The sequence below is a fragment of the Leptonychotes weddellii genome, chromosome 9, assembly GCF_054177405.1.
Source record: "Leptonychotes weddellii isolate Sample4059 chromosome 9, ASM5417740v2, whole genome shotgun sequence".
NCBI classification, from domain to species: Eukaryota; Metazoa; Chordata; class Mammalia; order Carnivora; family Phocidae; genus Leptonychotes; species Leptonychotes weddellii.
This window is the reverse complement of record NC_138377.1, coordinates 75595313-75617661: the sequence shown is the minus strand read 5'-3', so window position 1 is coordinate 75617661 and position 22349 is coordinate 75595313. Positions and strand designations below refer to the sequence as shown.

Sequence of the window (22349 nt, the reverse complement as noted above, 5' to 3'; positions counted from 1 at the left end):
CATGTATCAGAATTTCCTTCTTTTTTGAGGCTGAATAATATTCCATAGTATGTATATACCACCTTTTGCATATGCATTCATCCACAAATGGATGCTTGGGTTGCTTCCACCTTTTGGCTGTTGTGAATAATGTTGCTGTGAATATGAGTGTACAAGTATCTCTCTGAGCCCTTGTTTTCAATTCTTTGGGGTATGTATCCTAAGTGGAATTACTGGCCCATAAGGTAATTCTACTTTTTAATTTTTTGAGGAAACTCCATACTCTTTCTCATAGCAACTGCACCATTTTACATTCCCACTAGCAGTGCACAAGGATTCCATTTTCTCCACATCCTCACCAACACTTCTTATTTTCTGTTTTTTTAATAGCCATCCTAATGAGTGAAGTGGTAGCCCATTATGGTTTTGATGTGCATTTCCCCAATGATTAGTGATTATTGAGCATCTTTTCCTGTGCTTGTTGGCTGTGTTTATATCTTCTTTGGAGAAATGTTTATTCAAGTCCTTTGTATGTTTTTTTAATCAGATTTTTTTGTTGTTGCAGTTTTCTGTATATTCTCAATATTAACTGGATATCAGATATATGATGTGCAAATATTTTCTCCCATTCTGTGGGTTGCCTTTCTACTCTGTTGATAGTGCCTTTGAAATTATTGCTAAATCTAATGTCTTGAAGCCTTTTCCTTATGTTTTCTTCTAAGAGTTTTATGGTTTTAGCTCCTATGATTAGCTTTTTGATTAATTTAATTTTTGCACATGGTGTAATTGATGTGATTTGTATGTCACTTCTCTTTTTATAAGAAGAAATACTTAAATTAGTTTTCAATTCTTTTGATGCTTATTTAAGAGCAGGATAAGGATATCTTGAGAGGCAACATATTATTTTTACATAATGTATAAACACAACTTGCACAATGTAGGATCTTAAATGTATTAATACTACTGTGTTTCAAAATTAGAAATCAAAAGTTTGCATTTCTAAACTCAATAAATGTATATTAACATCTCACAAGTTCCTAAACTTGAGGAGTTAATGAGACAGATTAACTGGGTTTATTCCTTTTTCATTTTTCTCTCTCTTTTTTATAACTGTTAGGTCTTCATGTGCGTTTAAGCAGGCTGGGAGCTGTTTCAAGACTGCATGAATTTGTGCCTTTTGTAAGTGACTCTGTTAAGTGTTGATTTACTTATATCCTATTTCTAAATACTTCTTGGTTGTTGAGAGGGAAGAAAAATTTTGAAACCTACCTGAATAATTTCCATTCAGTACTTTTATGTCTATATGTAAGAACATTGAAATCTGAATCACAAGAACTTGGAATTATCTCATTCAGGTCCATCCATTTTACAGATGAGAAAACTGAGGACTGTTTAGTGCCATAACTTTGAGACACATCCAAGCCGTCTGAAAAATAACAAAATTGCTCATTTGTTTCAGGAGGACTTTCAAGTAGAGGTACTAGTGGAATATCCTTTGCGTTGTCTGGTATTGGTTGCCCAGGTTGTTGCTGAGATGTGGCGAAGAAATGGGCTCTCTCTCATTAGCCAGGTATGGCAAGGCCTGTTCACATTTATGAGTGTGTTCTATTTCTGATCATTTTTTCTTTAGTTTTACCTTGTGTCCCTGGATTTTGCTGACTATTTACTTTCTGTTCTCTTATATAAACTCAGAAATGAAAGTTCTAGTAACCATTAGACATTTGTTGTTTTATTCTATTGAGTGGATAGATTAAGTGAAAGCCAGCAGAAACCTGTCCATTAATATAGGTCTTTTCTGAAGATTTCCTTACTTGGGGACCTGTAGTCTTTTTTTTTTTAAGATTTTATTTATTTATTTGGCACAGAGAGAAAGCATGAGTAGGGAGGAGGAGCCAGGGGAGAGGGAGAGGCAGCCTCCCCCCTGAGCAGGGAGCCCAATGTGGGACTTGATCCCAGGACTCTGGGATCATGACCTGAGGTGAAGGCAGATGCTTAACTGGCTGAGCCACCCAGGCGCCCCCCCACCATTCTTAATTGAAGGCTACCTGAACAATTTTTCCTTCCATTCTAAAGCAAATAAAGAGGAATGCTTTTCCTAAAAGGTGGGAAACTGGACTTGTAAAGCTACAACTTGGGAGATAAATGGCTTTAGGATTGTAGAAATTGGTTTACTTTTATTGAAATGGGCTTTTTTTTTTTTTTAAGAGAGGGAGATATGACTTTATTAGAAAAAAAAACCAACAACTGAGGTGATGAGTTGGTCCTTAAAAGATGCCTTGGTGGGTGAGGCTGCTCTTGCCTGCACTGGCCTTCTCCTGCTCCCGCCACCGTGCAGGGTCCAACTCAAAGCAGTGCCATAGCTGCAGGGTCTCATCTGCTGCTGCTGAGTCCAAGGCTCATGGTCAGACTTAGGACCCGGGCAGTGTGACCTTTAAGCTCAGCCACATTGGCCATGGTTGGGTACTTCCAAATAACCAACTGGTTCTGGGCAAAGCCATGGCCTGAGATGAGCTCCTTGTAGTGGGGAGACCAGAGGATGGAGCACACCTGGGATTGAGCATCCACAGCACTCGGACAGGCCCCAGAGCAGACATTCCAGATTCGAATGTGTCGGTCGCTGGTGCAGCGCAGCCCACACACCTCCTGGCTGTGGCCACTCAGTGTGGTGTTCTGCCACCCAAACATCATGGTGGTGGATGCGGCCAGAACGTGAGCCACTGGACACGATATAGCTATTCCAACACAGGGAGCTCACACAGGCAGAATGACTGGTTCATGTTTCGAAGCCACTTCTGCTGCTGCACATCCCACAGCTGCACCTCCGCACTGCCACGTAGTTGCCCTCTTTGATCCAGGCCACAGAGGATATATAGTCCCCAGCCTGCTCCATTTGCAGCAGCTGCAAGATGTCACCAGAGCTAGCACTCCACAAGTACACACTGTTGTCCAACGCCACAGCCAGTACATTGCCAGAGCTCCAGTCCACAAGGTTCAGTCATTCCGGATTTCAGGGGCGTCCACGATTCGGTCTGGCAGGGAAGGAATGTAACCGCAGGTCTTCTGGCTGGAGCCAGGCATGGCCTTCTGGCTGTAAAGCACTTTCAGTCTGTTCTGGTAACCCTCTGGGGCATTTTGTGGTTTTCCACTGAGCCGAAGGATCTTGGCTTCCTCCACATCAAAACCATTCAGGTTCAAAACCCAGGCTTGCTGATGTTCCTTCTTGGTGGGCATCTGGCTATCTTTAGGCTGGTTTTCCTTGCTCAGGAGGAAACTGGCCACCTCCATCTGGGAAGCACTGCGATGGGGGATATAGCAGTCACTGCCAGGTTTGCTGGGACTGGTCTGAGCCTTGGAGCTGGATTTGCCGGGAGTTCGGCCTGGGGTCCTGCCGGCGCTGCCCGCATGGGTGAGGGAGCCGGCCCCGCGGCTTCCTTAGCTCTGCGCTGCCAGCGTGCGGGGGGTGGGGGGGTGCATTGGGGATAGGTGCGTCCAGTTGTAGCAGCGAGTGCAGGTCACTCTCGAACACGAACTGTGCGGAGCGTCTGCAGAGGGAGGGGTCCTTGAAGTGGGTGCCCACCGAGTCCTTCAGCCCCCAGCAGGTTCCAATCCCAGACCGACTCTGAAGTGGGCATTTTTAACTTAGAGGAAATAAATTATTTCATTGTTGAGCAATAATATAGAGCATTTTAAACTCAAGTATTTTCATGCATATTTCCTTCAAAATCTCACAAATCCCTTAAAATAATTCATAGATTTACAATTTTTTTCCCACTAAGGAGTTCTTGGAATTTTTAGTTTTGAGAAAGTTTTAGAAATAGTTTTTGTTGAGAATTCTGTTTAAAATAAAATAATTCTTGTAGCTTCTATTCTACCTTTTATTTTATAGGTATTTTATTACCAAGATGTTAAGTGCAGAGAAGAAATGTATGATAAAGATATCATTATGCTTCAGGTACCTATTGAAATTACTTTGGATATTTATGTCTTAACTTTCCTTCTTAGATCCCTTGTAATGAGAAAAGATACTATAATTATTTTTAACTTTATTTAAAATTGTCTCATTGTTAAAACGGAATATGGCATCATAAAAACGGAAGGGACTACTACATTATCTTCTGCAGACTTTATACTATTTCTGACAGTCCTACTAGAGACAAATGTTTCTTCATTTAATACATGTAGAACTGTGATGCTGCATTTCTTTCACAGATTGGTGCATCTTTAATGGATCCCAATAAGTTCTTGTTACTGGTACTTCAGAGGTATGAACTTGCTGATGCTTTTAATAAGACTATATCCACAAAAGACCAGGTAAGCAACAGAAACAGACACGTGAATTAATTCCAAAGGAAATATTTTTGTTAACAATTTTAATCATATTTAGGATTTTTTATCTTTAGGTATATTTCCAAAAATCACACATATACATACAACATGTATATATATCTACATATGTACACATATACTCTTTATAAAAATTTAGAATATATAGATTAATAATAAGAAAAATCACATGAAACAGTCTGCCTCCTAGAAATGATCACTTTTTTTTTTTTAATGTTGTTAGTTAACATATAGTGCAATATTGGTTTCTGGAGTAGAATTCACTGATTCATCACTTATATACAACACCCAGTGCTCATCACAAGTGCCCTCTTTAATACCCATCACCCATCTAGCGCATCCCCCACCCACCTCCCTCCGTCAACCCTTCATTTGTTCTTTGGTGTTAAGAGTCAATTATGGCGGGGTGCCTGGGTGGCTCAGTTGGTTAAGCATCGGCCTTTGGCTCAGGTCATGATCCCAGGGCCCTGGGATCGAGCCCTGCATTGGACTCCCTACTCAGCAGGGGAGCCTGCTTCTCCCTCTCCTTCTGCCTACCGCTCCCCCTCCTTGTGCTTTCTCCTGCTCTGTCAAATGAATAAAATCTTAAAAAAAAAAGTCACTTATGGCTTGTTTCCCTCTCTCCTTTTCTTTTCCCCCTTCCCATATGCTCATCTGTTTTCTTTCTTAAATTCCACGTGTGAGTGAGATCACACGGTGTTTGTCTTTCTCTGACTGACTTATTTCTCTTAGCGTAATACACTTTAGCTCCATCCACATTGTTGCAAATGGCAAGATTTCATTCTTTTTGATGACTGAATAATATCCCATTGTATATATATATACCACATCTTCTTTATCCATTCATCAGTCGATGGACATTTGGGCTCTCTCCATAGTTTGGCTATTGTTGATAATGCTGCTATAAACATCGGGGTGCATATACCCCTTCAAATCTGTATTTTTGTATCCTTTGGGTTAGTGCAATTGCTGGATCATAGGGTATTTCTATTTTTAACTTTTTGAGGAACCTCCAGACTGTTCTCCAGAGTGGCTGTACCCGTTTGCATTCCCACCAACAGCGCAAGAGGATTCCCCTTTCTCCACATCCTTGCCAACACCCGTTGTTTCTTGTGTTGTTAATTTTTGCGTTTCTGACAGGTGTGAGGTGGTATCTCATCATGGTTTTGATTTGTATTTCCCTGATGATGAGTGATGTTGAGCATCTTTTCATGTATCTGTTAGCCATCTGGTTGTCTTCTTGGAAAAGTGTCTATTCATGTCTTCTGTCCATTTCTTAACTGGATGATTTGTTTTTTGGGTGTCGAGTTTATTAAGTTCTTTATAGATTTTGGATACTAACCCTTTATCAGATATGTCATTTGCAAATATCTCATTCCGAAAGCTGCCTTTTAGTTTCGTTGATTGTTTCTTTCGCTGTGCAGAAGCTTTTTACCTTGATGAAGTCCCAGTCATTCATTTTTGCTTTTGTTTCCCTTGCCTTTGGTCACTATGGCCGAGGTCAAAGAGATTTCTGCCTGTGTTCCCCTCTAGGATTTTGATGATTTCCTGTCTCATATTAAGGTCTTTCATCCATTTTGAATTTATTTTTGTGTATGATGTACGAAAGTGATCCAGTTTCATTCTTCAGCATGATGCTGTCCAGTTGCCCTAACACTATTTGTTGAAGAGACTTTTTTCTATTGGATATTCTTTCCTGCTCTGTTGAAGATTAGTTGACCGTAGAGTTGAGGGTCCATTTCTGGGTTCTCTATTCTGTTCCATTGATCTATGTGTCTGTTTTTGTGCCAGTCCCATACTGTCTTGATGACTACAGGTTTGTAATATAGCTTGCAATCCGGAATCGTGATGCCTCCAGTTTTGTTTTTCTTTTCTTTTCTTTTTTTTTTAAAGATTTTATTTATTTATTTATTTGACAGAGAGAGGGACAGCAAGAGAGGGAAAACAAGCAAGGGGAGTGTGAGAGGGAGAAGCAGGCTTCCCGCTGAGCAGGGAGCCCGATGCGGGCCTTGATCCCGGGACCCTGGGATCATGACCTGAGCCGAAGGCAGATGCTTAACAACTGAGCCACTCAGGTGCCCCTCCAGTTTTGTTTTTCCTTTTTAGAATTGCTTTGGCTCTTCAGGGTCTTCTGTAGTTCCATACAGATTTTAGGATTGTTTGTTCTAGCTCTGTGAAAAATGCTTGTGGTATTCGATAGGTGTTGCGTTAAATGTGTAGATTGCTTTGGGTAGTATAGACATTTTAACAGTGTTTGTTCTTCTAATCCATAAGCATGGAATGCTTTTCCATTTCTTTATGTCCTCTTCAGTTTCTTTCATAAATATTCTATAGTTTTTGGAGTACACATCTTTTACTTCTATAGTTAGATTTATTCCTAGGTATCTTCTTGTTTGTGGTGCAGTTGCAGATGGGATCGATTCCTTGATTTCTTTTTCTGCTGCTTCATTATTGGTGTGTGGAAATGCAACAGATTTCTGCCATTGATTTTACATCCTGTGACTTTGCTGAATTTAGAAATGATCACTTTTTAAGTTTTGGTGTCTTGTTTTTACACCAAAAATTGGATCATTTTATATGTGCTTTTTTGTAATTTGCTTTCTCTTCTTAATGAGATATTTGCTATATTTTTTCTTGTCATTAAATACATAACCACATCATTTTTTATGTCATAATTTTTAATGGCTATATATTATTGTACTGTATGATTGCATTATACCTTAGTCCCCTATTGCTGAAGCGGTTTTCTAGTTTTTTTGGTCTCAGAAACATCTCTGCACTTCAGTTTAAACACTTGCCTAATTATTTTGTTAAGATAAATTTTTAAAAATGGATTTGCTGAAGAAAACAATGTGCTCTTTCTTAAGACTCTTTTTTTTTTCTTAAGACTCTTAAAAGTTACTCAGATTTACACTCTTTAGCAGTTTGTACATCTGGTATTTTTACCAGATGTACCAGTATGGCACTGGTATTTTTAATCTTTGTTGTTGCAGTAGTATCCCCCTTTCTGATAATAAATTATCTTTCTAGTCCTTCATCCTTTTTCTCTTTTTGTCAGAATTCCTTATTTAGTAAGGATATTCTTCATTTATTGTATTGTTACATTTTTCATAATTTATTATTTGTTGTCCTATACAGTTTCATCATCCTTCATTGCTTTAAAATTTGATAAGAACTTATAAATTAGTCCTTACCTACTTTGAATTTACAAATTTATTTTATGCTTTCACATTAGAAGTTAGTTGCAAAGAACCAAAGAATAGGATATAAAATACAAAGCTAATTTTTAGTCATGTTTTATACTCAATGTAAAAATGAGTATCTAATTGCTACATTGCTTAAATAAGAGATGTGTTAAGGAAAGCTACTGTCACCGTAGCTGGTATCTATTATTTGAAGCCACTGTCCCACCAACCCAGATAAGAAGGAAGTCATTAGAATTAGTTTGTTGACTTAAGGCTCTATGGTAATGATAATGAAAACAATAATATTTTTATTGAGTATAATCTGTTCTAGTCTGGAGGAAAATACTGGACTGCATGGGCCATGAGCCTGATCCAGAAATGTATGTTTTATGAAAGCTTTTGGTTCATATGTAACTAATTTATTCTTTTTTGATTTAATAGGATTTGATTAAACAATATAATACATTAATAGAAGAAATGCTTCAAGTCCTCATCTATATTGTAGGTAAGATTAAAACATGTTTGAAATAGGATATGAGTTCTTTTTAGAGAGAACGTTAATAAAAACTGTAATTTATCATTTTACTCTCTTCCCAAACATAGCATAGAATATTAATGTGACTAATATGATTGATATGTTTAGAAACCCAGCTTTTAAAAAAGCACAGCTCTATTATATCTTTATTTTTCAGTACCTGATTTAAAATTGTTTGGTCTTGTTTGTAGAGGTCTGGAATACAATTATCCTACTTAGAAATGTAGATGAAAAATATCTGTACATTGACTGCTGAAAATCTTATTTATATATGAAATTTCAGGTCTAAAATATATTTTCATCGTGTCATTCTATTAAATTACTTTGTGCAATACTGGCCATACTTTTATTTTTTATGTTCATTTTATAGTCTTTATTGATTTTATCAGCTAAGTAAAAGTTCTTAACTTCTCATTCTGGCTGTTGTTTCTTACTTTACTGCAGCAGACATGGCTTTATATTAGTAGTTCCTAGTGAGGATTCTAGCCATTAGTTAAATCTGAAAACATGGGTTCATTTTACTTGTTGTGAAAGAATTAGTTACTGACTGACTGCTTGTCTCAGCAGGAAGTATGATAAACCTTAATTGCTAAATGAGATATACATGTGTAAAAGATTTTTAAATTAATGCTGTACTTTATTAAATTATAAAAACTTGAGGGGAATTTTAATGTTTGTTCTTGGAATACTATATGAAGAATTTCTAGTACTGTATTAAATTTTTGCTATTTTATATTTTTACTGTTTTATTATTGCTACTGTTATTTTTCTGTTATTGTGTTTATCCAGATTGATTGGGTTTTTCCTCCTATGTGATTTGATTCTTGGTTAATACTTGCTATATTCGGGCACCTGAGTGGCTCAGTCGTTAAGCGTCTGCCTTCGGCTCAGGTCATGATCCCAGGGTCCTGGGATCGAGTCCCACATCGGGCTCCCTCCTCGGGGGGAAGCCTGCTTCTCCCTCTCCTACTCCCGCTGCTTGTGTTCCTGCTCTCGCTGTCTCTGTCTCTGTCAAATAAATAAATAAAATCTTAAAAAAAGAAAAATGCTATATTCTTGAGTATAATAAGTTCATTACTTTCAGGAGTCAACATTTAATATATATCATTAATACATATGTGTAAGTAATATATATGTAATTATATAATATTCTATAGTAATTACATATTGTATTGTTATACATTATATTATTATACTTCCATTATTTATAATATATTAACTATCAAGAGCATGCCATCTATATTCTTTGGGTCTCAGATTCCTGACTTGTAAAACTAGAAGGTAATCTGTATGATCTCTAAAGTTCCTTCTAGCACTGAACTTCTAGGGAATATTGTTTTAGGTGAAAGAAAATTGAAAGTTACAAAGTGCTTTACAAATGTTAAGAGGAATGATCTGTTTGAAATGAATTCACTTCACAAAAAGTCATTCTTTGGCTAATGTGTAGAATTTATCAAATCTCTTAGGCAAAAGTTTCCTATCTTTAAAATAACCTTGTTATAAATATCATAGGACTTTTTATACATGCTGTAGTATTGAAAATCAGTGGTGACATAAGGCCAGTTATCGTAGGCCTTCTTAAGGCAATTAGAATTAGATGATATGACACCGATGAAGTTCCCATAGTTAAGTATATTTTCTCTCTCCATTTGGCAGTTTATTGAGATGAAAAATGGAAATGTGATCATGTGGGCATTTTAGCAACACCAGTCATTCCTGATACATATTATTTTAAGTATTTTGTTTTTGAGTTTCACTTTGTTCTTTCTTAAAATAACAAGTAGCGACAAAATTGAGGAAGATCTTGAAAGAAAAGCTATCGTTCAACAATGGCCACTGCTTTTTCAATGCCATGTGCTTTGTTTTCTGATTTAGAAGCACATGCTAATTTAATTGAGGGGCCTTGTTTCTAATGTGTATGTGTACCTCTGTGTTTGTGTGTGTATAAGTTACAAGAAAGCCTGTGTTTTTAGATCTCTTCATTTTTCTTCCTCTGGCTTTTACATAATTTTATTCATATTTTCGAACCTGTGCAAATAATTTTTGGTCCCTTTCTCATGGAGTTACTGCATTGTTCTGTGTAATAAGTGTTCCTGGTAGAAGAGATTTGAATAGAAAATAATTGTTTTACTGTTTCTTTTCATTGTTTGTATTAGGAGAGCGTTATGTACCTGGAGTGGGAAATGTGACAAAAGAAGAGGTCACAATGAGAGAAATTATTCACTTGCTTTGTATTGAACCCATGCCACATAGTGCCATTGCCAAAAATTTACCTGAGAATGTAAGTCCAATACGGTTTTTTACTCCATTCACCTTAAGATGGGATTTTTTTTTTCTTTTTTGTTAATTGGAAACTACTTTGAAGTTTGAGGAAAATCTATTTGGCAAATTTTCCAGATATAAACTTTAATTCTGGACTGCGGGGCATTAGGAAACATTTAAGAAACATTATAGCTATTTGGAAAACATCTTAGAACAAGAAACTCCCTGACTTTTTGTTTACCTTAAAATAAAATTTCTCCAGAGAAAAAGGGAGCTCCCTGAAATACTATTTGGGTAGTGTGTTAGTCTGGATCTTCCAAGAAGCAGATGTCAAGCCAAAACATACAAGAATTTATGAGGAATGATGCCTATGAGAGAAAATGGTGAGGGAATTTGGAAAAGCTGGGGGAGCCATGAGACTGCCAGGCGAGGCTGATTTCAGGTGAAGGAAGGAAGAAAGGTTAGATAGAAGCATTCTAGACCACTGGGTAATCTACTCTAGGCTTGATGTCTTCCCCTGTATCCCAGAGTGAGCCTGCGTTAGTATCTCTGCTGCCTCTGAGGCCTGCAGGGTGCTGTCTCAGGGCCACCGCAGGTGATACTTATGTTTTTGTATATACTGATTGTCGAAGTAATAGTCCTAAAGATTATGAGTCTCATATTTTTTCTCCTGAGAGTTAATTATGAATTAGAACAATGATTCTTAAAAGAGAATTAGACTTATCTACTATCAAGGTGTTCTAGAGAAGTAGAATAGAGATAAGCTTGGACTATTGGTCATTTTTCCCAAAAAATATTTGTATCTTTTTCCAGTTTCATTGTTAACTGATTCTCAAGCTAACCATTTGGCATAACACCTTCATAATTTCTGCATATCTACCATTTATTTATTTATTTGACAGAGAGAGACACAGCGAGAGAGGGAACACAAGCAGGGGGAGTGGGAGAGGGAGAAGCAGGCTTCCCACAGAGCAGGGAACCTGACATGGGGCTCGATCCCAGGACCCTGGGATCATGACCTGAGCCGAAGGCAGACACCTAACGACTGAGCCACCCAGGCGCCCCAAGATTTAACTTACTTTTTTAAAGATTTATTTATTTGAGAGAAAGCCATGAGCACAAGAGTGGGGCGAGGGGCAGATGGAGAGAATCCTCAAGCAGACTCCCCACTGAGTGCAGAGCCCAATGTGGGGCCCAATCTCATGACCTATGAGATCATGACCTGAGCTGAAATCAAGAGTCAGATGCTCAACTGATTGAGCTACCCAGGCGCCCCTAACTTATATTTTTTCTTAGCATCTTTCTAGGCAGTACTATCAGTGAAATAGTAGGTTTAGATTCTGGATTTTTTTTTCCTAATTCATATTAAAATAAGTGAGTAACTATTCAAAATTTTTAAAATATGTAACTGTGTGCAACCTAAAATAATTTCACATACCACTAGTGATACACATACCGTACTTTGCAAAAGAAATCTTTAGGGCATATCCTAACTTCATTGCTTACCCCAAGTGCATTATTTTTAAAGGAGGTTAAATATCATAATTTTTGCAAAACTATAGGAATCTGTGAGCTTGCTTTAGTATCTTGACTATGTTCTTATCCTGATTTGAAGTGATTACATAAAAAAATAATATTTCTTGATTAAGGAAAAGTTCCAGCCAGTCAGAAAATTATTATAATGCAGAAGCCAGAATACATTTGGGCATCTGCATGTGTTTTGCTGTAGATCCCATTTATTTTATAACCTTAGTTTTAGGTGTTGGTACAGCATGGATATGTGCTTAAATGATGTGGATGATGAACATATTACATAAAGGAAAGCTCTTTTTCTTTGAACTGTTGGGCAGGTATGTGTGTGTTTGTGTGTGGGTATCTATATGTATACATATATGAGGGCAAACTTAGATAAAATTTCTTCCATAAGTAGTTTATTTATAGATTTTATTTCTGTTTAGAAATTGATTCCTCAAAACAAAGCTAATTGGTTTCAGACCTAATTTTTTTATATTGGAAGTTGATTTTTTTTATTGCTTACAAAGTACTTCAAGAATGCTGTTGAAATGTATTTCAGTTCACAGTAAGAGAAGGAAAAGTCGTAACATGAAGGTAAAATGACAAAAATATTGTTTCAACAGGAAAATAATGAAACTGGCTTAGAGAATGTCATTAACAAAGTGGCCACATTTAAGTAAGTACTTAATATTTATGCATATTCTGAGAGATAGACCAGTCTTTGTTCTTGTACTTTGGATACTTTGTAGAAGCTCTGAAGTCCTTGCCTGAGCTCCCAAGAACAAGAATGGAGTACCGATTAGAAAGAGTGAAAGTGAGAGGCACACAATTTTTGTGTTTGTTGAAGAAATGAGTATCTTTAACAGGTGTATGAGAAATACTCATTTATGATATTAAATGACATAGATAGTAAGTACAGTTGACCCTTCAACACGGGTTTGAATAGCATGGGTCCACTTATACATCGAGTTTTTACAGTACAGTACTGGAGGGTATTTTCTCTTCCTTATGATTTTCTTTTTTTTTTTTTTTATTCATGAGAGAGCGAGAGAGAGAGGCAGAGGCAGAGGGAGAAGCAGGCTCCCCGTGGAGTAGGGAGCCCGATGCGGGACTCAATCCCAGGACCCTGGGATCATGACCTGAGCCGAAGGCAGGCACTTAACTGACTGAGCCACCCAGGCGTCCCTCCTTATGATTTTCTTAATAACATTTTCTTTCCTCCAGCTTTATTGTACGAATATGGTATATAGTACATTTAACATACAAAATACATTTATTAATTAACTGTTTAGGTTATTAGTAAGGTTCCTGGTCAGTAGTAGGCTATTGATAGTTAAGTTTTTGATTGATAAAAGAAATAGAAGATGAACAAGCAAATGGAAAGATATTCCATGCTCATGGATTGGAAGAATTAATATTATTAAAATGTGCAAATTATTCAAAGCAATCTGTAGATTCAGTGCAATCCCTATCAAAATACCAACAGCATTTTTCACAAAACTAGAACAAATAATACTAACATTTGTATGAAACCACAAAAACCCAGATAGCCAAAGAAATCTTAAGAAAGAAGAACAAAGCTGGAGATGTTACAATTCCAGATTTCAAGACATACTACAGAGCTATAGTAATCAAAATTGTATGGTCAGATTGGTCAAAATAAAAAACACAAGAAACAGCAAGTGTTAGTGAGGATGTGGAGAAAAAGGAACCTTCTCATACTGTTGGGTGGGAATGCAAACTGGTGCAGCCACTCTGGAGAACAGTTTGGAGGTTCCTCAAGAAGTTAAAAGTAGAACTACCCTACGATCCAGTAATCGCATTACTGGGTATTTTCCCAAAAAGTAGTGAAACACTAATTCAAAGGAACACATGCACCCCTTTGTTTATTGCAGCATTATTTACAATAGCCAAATTATGGAAGCAGCCCAAGTGTCCATCGATAGATGGACAAAGAAGAGGTGGTATATATTATACAATGAAACATTATTCAGCCATAAAAAAGAATGAAATCATGCTGTTTGCAGCAACATAGCTGGAGCTGGAGAGTATAATGCTAAGCAAAATAAGTCAATCAGAGAAAGACAGATACCATATGATCTCACTCATGTGGAATTTAAGAAATAAAACAAATGAACAAAGGGGAAAAAAAGAGAGAGAAACCAAGAAACAGATTCTTGAAAATAGAGAACAAACTGGTGGTTGCCAGAGGGGAGATTGGTGGGGGGATAGGTGAAATAGATGATGGGGAGATGAAGGAGTGCACTTGTGATGAGCACTAGGTGTTGTATGGAATTGTTGAATCACTATATTTTATACCTGAAACTAATATAACACTGCTAACTATACTGGAATTAAACTAATAATAATAATAAAAACCAGTATGCTACTGGCACAAAAACAGGCACATAGATCAGTGGAATAGAAAAGAGAGCCCAGAAGTAAACCCATAATTATATGGTTAATTAAGCTATGGCGAAGAAGGCAAGAATATGCAATGGGGAAAACACAGTCTCCTCATAAATGGCACCAGGAAAAAAAATTGGACAACTCCATGTAAAAGAATGAAACTGGACCACCTATTAACACCATACACAAAAATAAACCCAGCATGGATTAAAAACTTAATGTGAGACCTAAAGCCATAAAAATCCTAGAAGAGAACACAGGCAGTAATTTCTCTGACATTGGCCGTAGCAGCATTTTTCTAAATGTCTCCTGACAAGTGAAACAAAAACAAAAATAAACTATTGGGACTACATTAAAATAAAAAGCTTTTGCACAGTGAAGGAAACCGTCAACAAAACAAAAAGGCAACATACTGAATGGGAGATTTTATAATTCTTTGATTCTTTGAGATACATGAAATGGAAATAAGATTTTAAGTGGATTAATTCTTAAAATTCAAAAAATTCCTACTGGTAGTGAATTTCTACTTTCTATAGTATTATGGTCATAAATTAGTGGTTTTAAATAACTTTTAAAATAGGATATAGCTTTTTTATGGTTTAATAATACTCAGTAACCTTTTTCACTTAAAAATTCAAAAGAAACCAAAAGCTGTTTAGTGTGCTGAACAAATACGAAGTATTCCTTTTGGCTTTGATGCTTTTCCTTATAGTGCTGTATGAAGGATTCAACACTGTTTTTTTCTTTTTTTTTTTTTAAGATTTATTTATTTATTAGAGAGAGCGTGCGTGGGGGTGGGGAGGGGCAGAGGGAGGCAGAGAATCTCAAGCAGACTCCCCGCTGAGCACGAGCCCAGCAAGGGGCTCCATCTCATGAGCCTGAGATAGTGACCTGAGCTGAAATTAAGAGTTGGACGCTTAATTGAGCCACCCAGGTGCCCCAACACTGTATTTTCATCTCCAATTTGATATCTCACTACTGTTTTAGAAAGCCTTAGCAAATTAAGTAGGGCATCAATCAAATGAGGTCTGTATAATATAAAATAAGTTTCCTTAGCTTTATTTAAGTTTCTTAATTATGAAACACAACTTGGCTGTTATAAGGACTTTGAGCTTGCAGTGTAGGTTTTTAGTTTTACTGTTGGAATGAAATTAGTCATTTCAGTTTAAGCAAGCTAATTGATAAATGATTGTATTTCTTCTAGATTTTGACAGTTTGATTAATTTTTAGGTTCTTATTTTCAGTATTTTATACTACAAGAACACCACAGTTCATCTCTATATTTTCTGTTCAGGAAACCAGGTGTGTCCGGCCATGGAGTTTATGAACTGAAAGATGAATCATTGAAAGACTTCAATATGTACTTTTATCATTATTCCAAAACACAGCATAGCAAGGTAGGAAAGATATGCTTTTCAGTAAATAAGCCTAAAATGCTTTATGGTTTCTAACTCCACAGAAAATTTCCTGGTTTTTATGTAGTTTCATACTGGTTCTCACTAATAGGGCCATTATCTCACCCAAGAAATTAAAATTGAATCAGTAATGTTATCTAGTGTACAGGCAGTATTTAAATTTTTCTGATTTACCAGAAATATCCTTTATCACTGTCTCATGGGGAGGAGGATTCAGTCAAGAATCTTGCACTTCATTTGGTGTCATGTTTCTGTAATCTCTTTTAATTTAGGGTAGTCTTTTTGCCTGTTTAGTCTCTCATAATATTGCCATTTCTGTAGAGTATGGACTACTGATCTTTTAGAATATCCTACATTCTGAATGTGCCTGATTATATTCTCATGGTTAGATTCAAGTTAAACTTTTTGGGGCAAGAATATTATATAGGTAATATATTGTATCACATCAATAGGCACATAATGTCTATTTGTCCCATTAAGGGTAATGTTAAGTTTGATCACTTAGAGTGATGTCTGGACTTGTCCTTATAAATGTGATTGAACAATTTCCAGCCCATAGTACGATGCCCTGAATATATAATAGGCACTAAATGAGTATTGTTGACCGAAAGAATGGGGAGTAAAATCTTAAGGAGGGATGTTACTCATCTGGTTTGCAGTTGCTTTTCCTAGGACAGTCATTTCATTTCTGGCACAAGGTAACATTTTGAATACATACTTAGTATGTATTTTGGTAGGCTCCTGGATCTTTCCTGCCTGCTTCAAACTATTCCATTTGTTTCATGCTTGCCAAGCAGTATATTTAAAGTTACTCTTTTTTTCTTTTTTAATACAAAGGCGGAACATATGCAGAAAAAAAGGAGAAAACAAGAAAACAAAGATGAAGGTAAAAAGTGAGATTCCGAATTGACTCATTTTTTTAAGATTTTATTTTTTTATTTTGAGGGAGAGTGAGCAGGGGGAGGGGCAGAGGGGGAAGGAGAGAGGCAAGCAGACCCCGCTCTGAGTGCACAGCCTGATGCACGGCTCGATCTCACAACCCTGAGATCATAACCTGAGCTAAAATCAAGAGTCAGACGCTTAACCAGCTGAACCCCCCCAGGCGCCCCTGAATTGACTCATTTTGACTATTTTCTGTGGTTTTTGTATCAGCAAAGCGTATAGTGTTTTTCGTTTTTGTTTTTGTTGTTTTTTAAGAGTGGGCAACTAATGGAAGTGCAAAGAACCCTTTAATTCTTGCCCTCACATTAAGTTATGGCTTACATCAATCGGGACAGAATTTTTAAATTTATAGCAATTAGAGTCTATTTTGAGTGATTAATATAGTGACTTATATTTCCCTTGACATTGATGTGTTCACTGCTCTAAAGGTAACAAAAATCATGTGTTGTTGCGTGTAATATGATTTTGACATATGCAATTTAGCATGTAGGATAACCTAAATAAAAATATACTTGTTTGTCTCTTCTGCTATCCATCTTCCACTCACTACAGCATTACCACCACCACCACCTCCTGAATTCTGCCCTGCTTTCAGCAAAGTGGTTAACCTTCTCAATTGTGATATCATGATGTACATTCTCAGGATCATATTTGAGCGGGCAATTGACACAGATTCTAACTTGTGGACTGAAGGAATGCTTCAGATGGTATGTATACTTGAAATATTTTTTCTACTTCCAATACTGTCTCTACATCGTAGGGTTTATGAGGAGCCAGGGAAAAGAAGATCTTTGGTCTAACTTTGTAACTTCAGTCAGAACCACACTAGAGCACCTGAGACCTGGGGGTCATTAAAAATAGTTTAGATGTGGCATAGACTTTCTTAGTCATACATTCTCATGTTTTTAGTATCCTTACTCTTGAGAACCATTTATACTGGAAAAATAAAATAAAATAAAAAGCCTGCCCTGCTAATAATAAATCGGTATATCCTTATTGCATTATAATTTTCTACATTTCTTATTTTACTTGTATTATGAGCAAGTAGTGATTTGAAGACAGACTTGAATCTTGGGTTACCCCACTCCTATTTAGGAGCAAAGAATAATTTCTCCATTTTACTGGTAAGTGGGTATAAGTATAATTATTTCATAGAGTTTTTATGAGAATTAGCTCATAAAGTAGAAGCAGCTATTTTTTCTTGATATTGTTATAGATAAATTACTTAGTGTCATCTTTGGTAGCTATAACTGGGTATTTAACTTAATTTAACATTTAATTAATTTAATTTAATTAATTTTCTTTCTTCCTTGGCTGTTAATGGTCTGGAGGTTCTAAATACTGGTCATACTGTAATGTGTATCTCAATTTTTGTTATAACAATGGTAAATACATGAGTAAAAAATTTCAGGCCATGGAGATATATTTGAAATCAAAGGTTAAAATTTCTCTCCCTACCCCGTAGTGTCCTACCTAGGAGATAAGCACTGTTAAAGGTGTGTATCTTCTGGAAATCATTCCATTTTAGCACATATAGGCCTATTTCATTCTTGATAGATGATTGCTCCATTGTGTGGATACGTATAGTTCGCTTAACCAGTCTCCTATTAATAGACATTTAGGTTATTTTTAGGTCTCCGTGTAATAACACTGAAATGAACATCCTTTTACAAATATCTTTGCATACTTGAGTGTGTTGTCATACTGATTCTTAATACTAGGTCTGTACCTTTACATTTTTGATAAATATCGTCAAATTGGCCTTCAAAATGTTACACCAGTTTACTTTGACATAACCAGTGTGGTGGAAAGTGCCTGTTTCCCTGCACCTCAGTCAGCTCTGTATTTTACTAAACTCTAAAAATTTTGCCACTCTAATAGGTGAAAAACAGGATGGTCTTGTTTCAGTTCACATTTCTTCAGTTTTAAGTGAGGTTGAACATTTTTCATATGTGTATTTATCATTTCTCTTTCTGTGAACTGCTTGTTTATAACCTTTGCCCCTTTTTTACCTATCAGATTGCTTATTTTTACCTTCATTTAAAATATATTTACCTCTGGAAGCACAGTTTTATAGATCTTTTCATATTCCTCTTTCAGGCATTTCATATTCTGGCATTGGGTTTACTAGAAGAAAAGCAGCAGCTTCAAAAAGCTCCTGAAGAAGAAGTGACATTTGACTTTTACCATAAGGCTTCAAGTATGTTTTAGTATTAATTTTCAGCATAGCTTCAGCTAATTACGAATTTGTAAGTGAAAGTTTAGCTCTTACAGAGTGTTAATCTACCACTCCTTAAAGTATAGACAGTTCTGAAATTAATACTTTTCCTAGCATCTTTAGTTTTTAACTGATGTTTTCAACAATAAAAATATATTTTCCATCCCCTACTACAATCTTTCTCACTGCTTAACCCCCCCCCCTTTTTTTTGATTGTAGACGTCCAAGTGAATGATAGTGAGTTTGTCTTGCACTGTTTTCTTTCTGGCAGAACAGGATAGGTTTAGATTAGATTTTTACTAAGATGTATTTAGATTTATTTATTACATTAAGACAGTTTCATCAAAGCACATTCCAGGGACATTGATTATGAAACCAATAGGAGAAAAGCATCTCATATTCTGTTTACAGACTGTATTTTTTAGGTCCTTGAAGACATCCTAAACCTATTCAGTTTATGGATATAAAAAGGCCCCACTTTCATATTTTTGGGAGCTTTGGTTCTCATTAACTACTTTTACTAGACAGTGAGCCAAGTGGAGGAAAGGCGGGAGACAGATCATTAAAGGTAGCTTTTATTTAGCAGCCCCAGTGGAAAATGTATTAAGAGTTTTAAAATAATTCAAGTTTTTCAAGTTGTTGAATTTAGTACTGAGTACTTCATGTCATTGCAGATTCTTCCATTGAAAAATTAATGTAGTTAAGGGAGTGATTTTGAACTTTGGTTAGCAATGTGAATAACATAACATTATAGATTATAATTATAAAGGTTTTTATTTATGATTTGTAACTTTTGTGTTTTAAAAAAGGATTGGGAAGTTCAGCCATGAATGCTCAGAATATACAAATGCTTTTGGAAAAACTCAAAGGAATTCCCCAGTTAGAAGGCCAGAAGGACATGATAACATGGATACTCCAGGTGAACCTGATAAATAAACTGTATCATATCTTGGTGTAAATATTGAAGAATCCTCTGCCTGTAATGTTAAACCACTATTCTCCAATTATAAAGTCATTTACTACTGATTTCATGGTCACTCACATATTTTCATGTTTTAGTGGAGGTTTTTTTTTTTTTAATAAATTAAGGTTTATTTATTTGTGTCATTATTCAGTCAGCATCTGTTGAATGCCTATTATAGTGCCATGGTCATTTCTAGACTCAACAACACAGATAAGGTGCTTGCTATCATGGAGAATACACTAGTTGAGGTACAGTCAATGAACAAGAAAAGGATAATTCAGTAGATGAATAGAGGGTAACTTCAGATGGGTAGTCAGAAAGGCCTCTTTTGGGGTGCCTGGGTGGCGTAGTCAGTTAAGCATCCAATTCTTGGTTTCAGCTCAGGTCACGATCTCAGGGTTTTGAGATCAAGCCCCGTGTCGGGCCTTGCACTCAGGGCGGAGTCTGCTTGAGAGTCTCTGTCCCTCTCCCTCTGCCCCTCCTGCTTGTTCGCATTCTCTCTCTCTCTCAAGTAAATAAATAAATCTTTAAAAAAAAAAAAAAAGTCCTCATTTAGGAGGTGACATTGAAACTGAATGACATGGAGCCAGACTTATAAAAATCTGTAAGAGTATTCCACAAAAAGGAGACCACACTGGAAAAGCTCTAAGGTGGCCAGAAAGAAGGCCAGTATGACTGAAGCACAATGAGAGAGGGAGAGAAGGTAGGAAACAAGGTCAGAGGGGCAGCCAAGAGCCAGATCATATAGGACCTGACAGGTGAGGGTAAAGTAATGGATGTTATTTTTGAGGACAGTGGGAAACTATTAAAGGATTTGAGTGACATAATCTGGTCTCTACTTCTGTAAGATCACTGTGGCTCCTATGGTGTAAGTGGATTATAGGGGACAAGAGTAACAGCAGGGAAACTATTACAATACTGTTGCAGAGGGGCGCCTGGGTGGCTCAGTCGGTTAAGCATCTACCTTCGGGTCAGGTTGTGATCTCAGGGTCCTGGGACCGAGCCCCATGTCAGGCTTCCTGCTCTGCAGGGAGTCTGCCTCTCCCTTTACCCTTCCCCCCTGCTCGTGCTCTCTCTCCCTATCTCTCTCTCAAATAAATAAATAAAATCTTAAAAAAAAAAAAAGAAAAGAAAGAAAACTGTTGCAGAAATCCTGTTGAGAAATGAGTGTGACCAAGGCTCAGGTGCAAATGGCAAGAAGCTGAACTGATTCAGAGGTAATTTGGTGGCAGAATATATAGGATTTGTTGATAGATAATGGTGGAAAGGATGAGGGAGATCACAGAGTCAAAAATGACTTGGATTTGAAGCTTGAACTGTTGGGTAGATGCCACTGCCTTTGGGGAGGAGTGAATAAGGGGTAGTAAGAGAAGCCAGGAATATTACCTTAATGGGAAACCCTCCACATGGAAACATGAAGCCAAGACTATGGAGCTTCCCCTCACTGTATTTATTAAAAAATTCTGATGTGATCAGCTAGATACTGTTTTGATAACTAGAATATGGAGTGGTTATTTTCCATATTTACATCAATTGGAGATCTTTGTATTGATCTGTACTTCAAGAAGTCAGCTTTTTTCTTAACTGGAGATGCTCCTTAAACATGCTTGATATAAGATAATGATGTTATTATTAAGGTTTCTCTTGGAGTAGAATTCACAAGTATTTAGTATTTGTGTTAAATTTGCCAATATAATAATTTTAAAAATATAAACCAAAACAGAAACAAGGTAGATAAGTATTCAACTCTTATTAAGAAAATAAATTGAGGGGGCACCTGTGTGGCTCAGTCAGCTAAGCTTCTGACTTTGGCTCAGGTCATGATCCTGGGGTACTGGAATTGAGCCCCAAATTGGGCTTCCTGCTCAGCGGGGAGTCTGCTTCTCCCTCTCCCTCTGTCCCTCCCCCTCGCTCATGTACACTTGTGCTGTCTCTCAAATAAATGAAATCTTAAAAAAAAAAAAAGAAAAGAAAAGAAATCAGGGGCACCTGGATGTCTCAGTCAGTTAACCATCCAACTCTTGATCTCAGGTCAGGTCTTGATCTCAGGGATTTGAGTTCAAGCCCCATGTTGGTCTCTACAGTGGGCATGGAGCCTACTTAAAAGAAGGAAAGAAAAGAAAAAAAATAAATTGAACTACATTTAGTTCAACATTTATATCTTATAGATACAATGTTATATATTGGAGATCTGTTTCCAAAAATTTATTTTCTTTTAGAATACCAAAGTTCATTGTCAAAATAGACAAAAAGTACAAGTATCAGCTCATACACTTACTAGGTATTTTCCCCAAATGTTTAATATAAAGTTGTGTTGTAAGTTCCTTGTGGGAGGTTTTTACACATGAGAATGTGACTCCTTCAAAATAAAAATAAGTTTTTGGGCGCCTGGGTGGCTCAGTTGGTTAAGCGACTGCCTTCGGCTCAGGTCATGATCCTGGAGTCCCTGGATCGAGTCCCGCATCGGGCTCTCTGCTCGGCAGGGAGCCTGCTTCTCCCTCTGACCCTCCCCCCTCTCATGTGCTCTCTGTCTCTCTCATTCTCTCTGTCTCAAATAAATAAATAAAATCTTTAAAAAAAA

The 22349-nt window shown here is 36.8% G+C and overlaps 1 protein-coding gene and 1 pseudogene across 3 annotated transcripts in view; one reads left to right on the top strand and one right to left on the bottom strand.

The window, feature by feature from the left end:
• The window catches only part of UBR1 (ubiquitin protein ligase E3 component n-recognin 1), a 135456-nt gene that overhangs the window by 59393 nt on the left and 53714 nt on the right, over positions 1–22349 (top strand). For all 3 annotated transcript variants that reach the window (XM_081829490.1, XM_081829489.1, XM_081829491.1), the window contains 12 exons: positions 1097–1158; positions 1439–1549; positions 3866–3931; positions 4189–4290; positions 7950–8013; positions 10200–10324; positions 12444–12496; positions 15524–15626; positions 16482–16530; positions 17139–17293; positions 18687–18786; positions 19614–19723. In XM_081829490.1, coding sequence (XP_081685616.1) covers positions 1097–1158; positions 1439–1549; positions 3866–3931; positions 4189–4290; positions 7950–8013; positions 10200–10324; positions 12444–12496; positions 15524–15626; positions 16482–16530; positions 17139–17293; positions 18687–18786; positions 19614–19723 — 1100 coding nt within the window. The remainder of the gene's footprint in view (positions 1–1096; positions 1159–1438; positions 1550–3865; positions 3932–4188; positions 4291–7949; positions 8014–10199; positions 10325–12443; positions 12497–15523; positions 15627–16481; positions 16531–17138; positions 17294–18686; positions 18787–19613; positions 19724–22349) is intronic.
• On the bottom strand, positions 2244–3729 carry LOC102743269 (cell division cycle protein 20 homolog pseudogene; annotated as a pseudogene).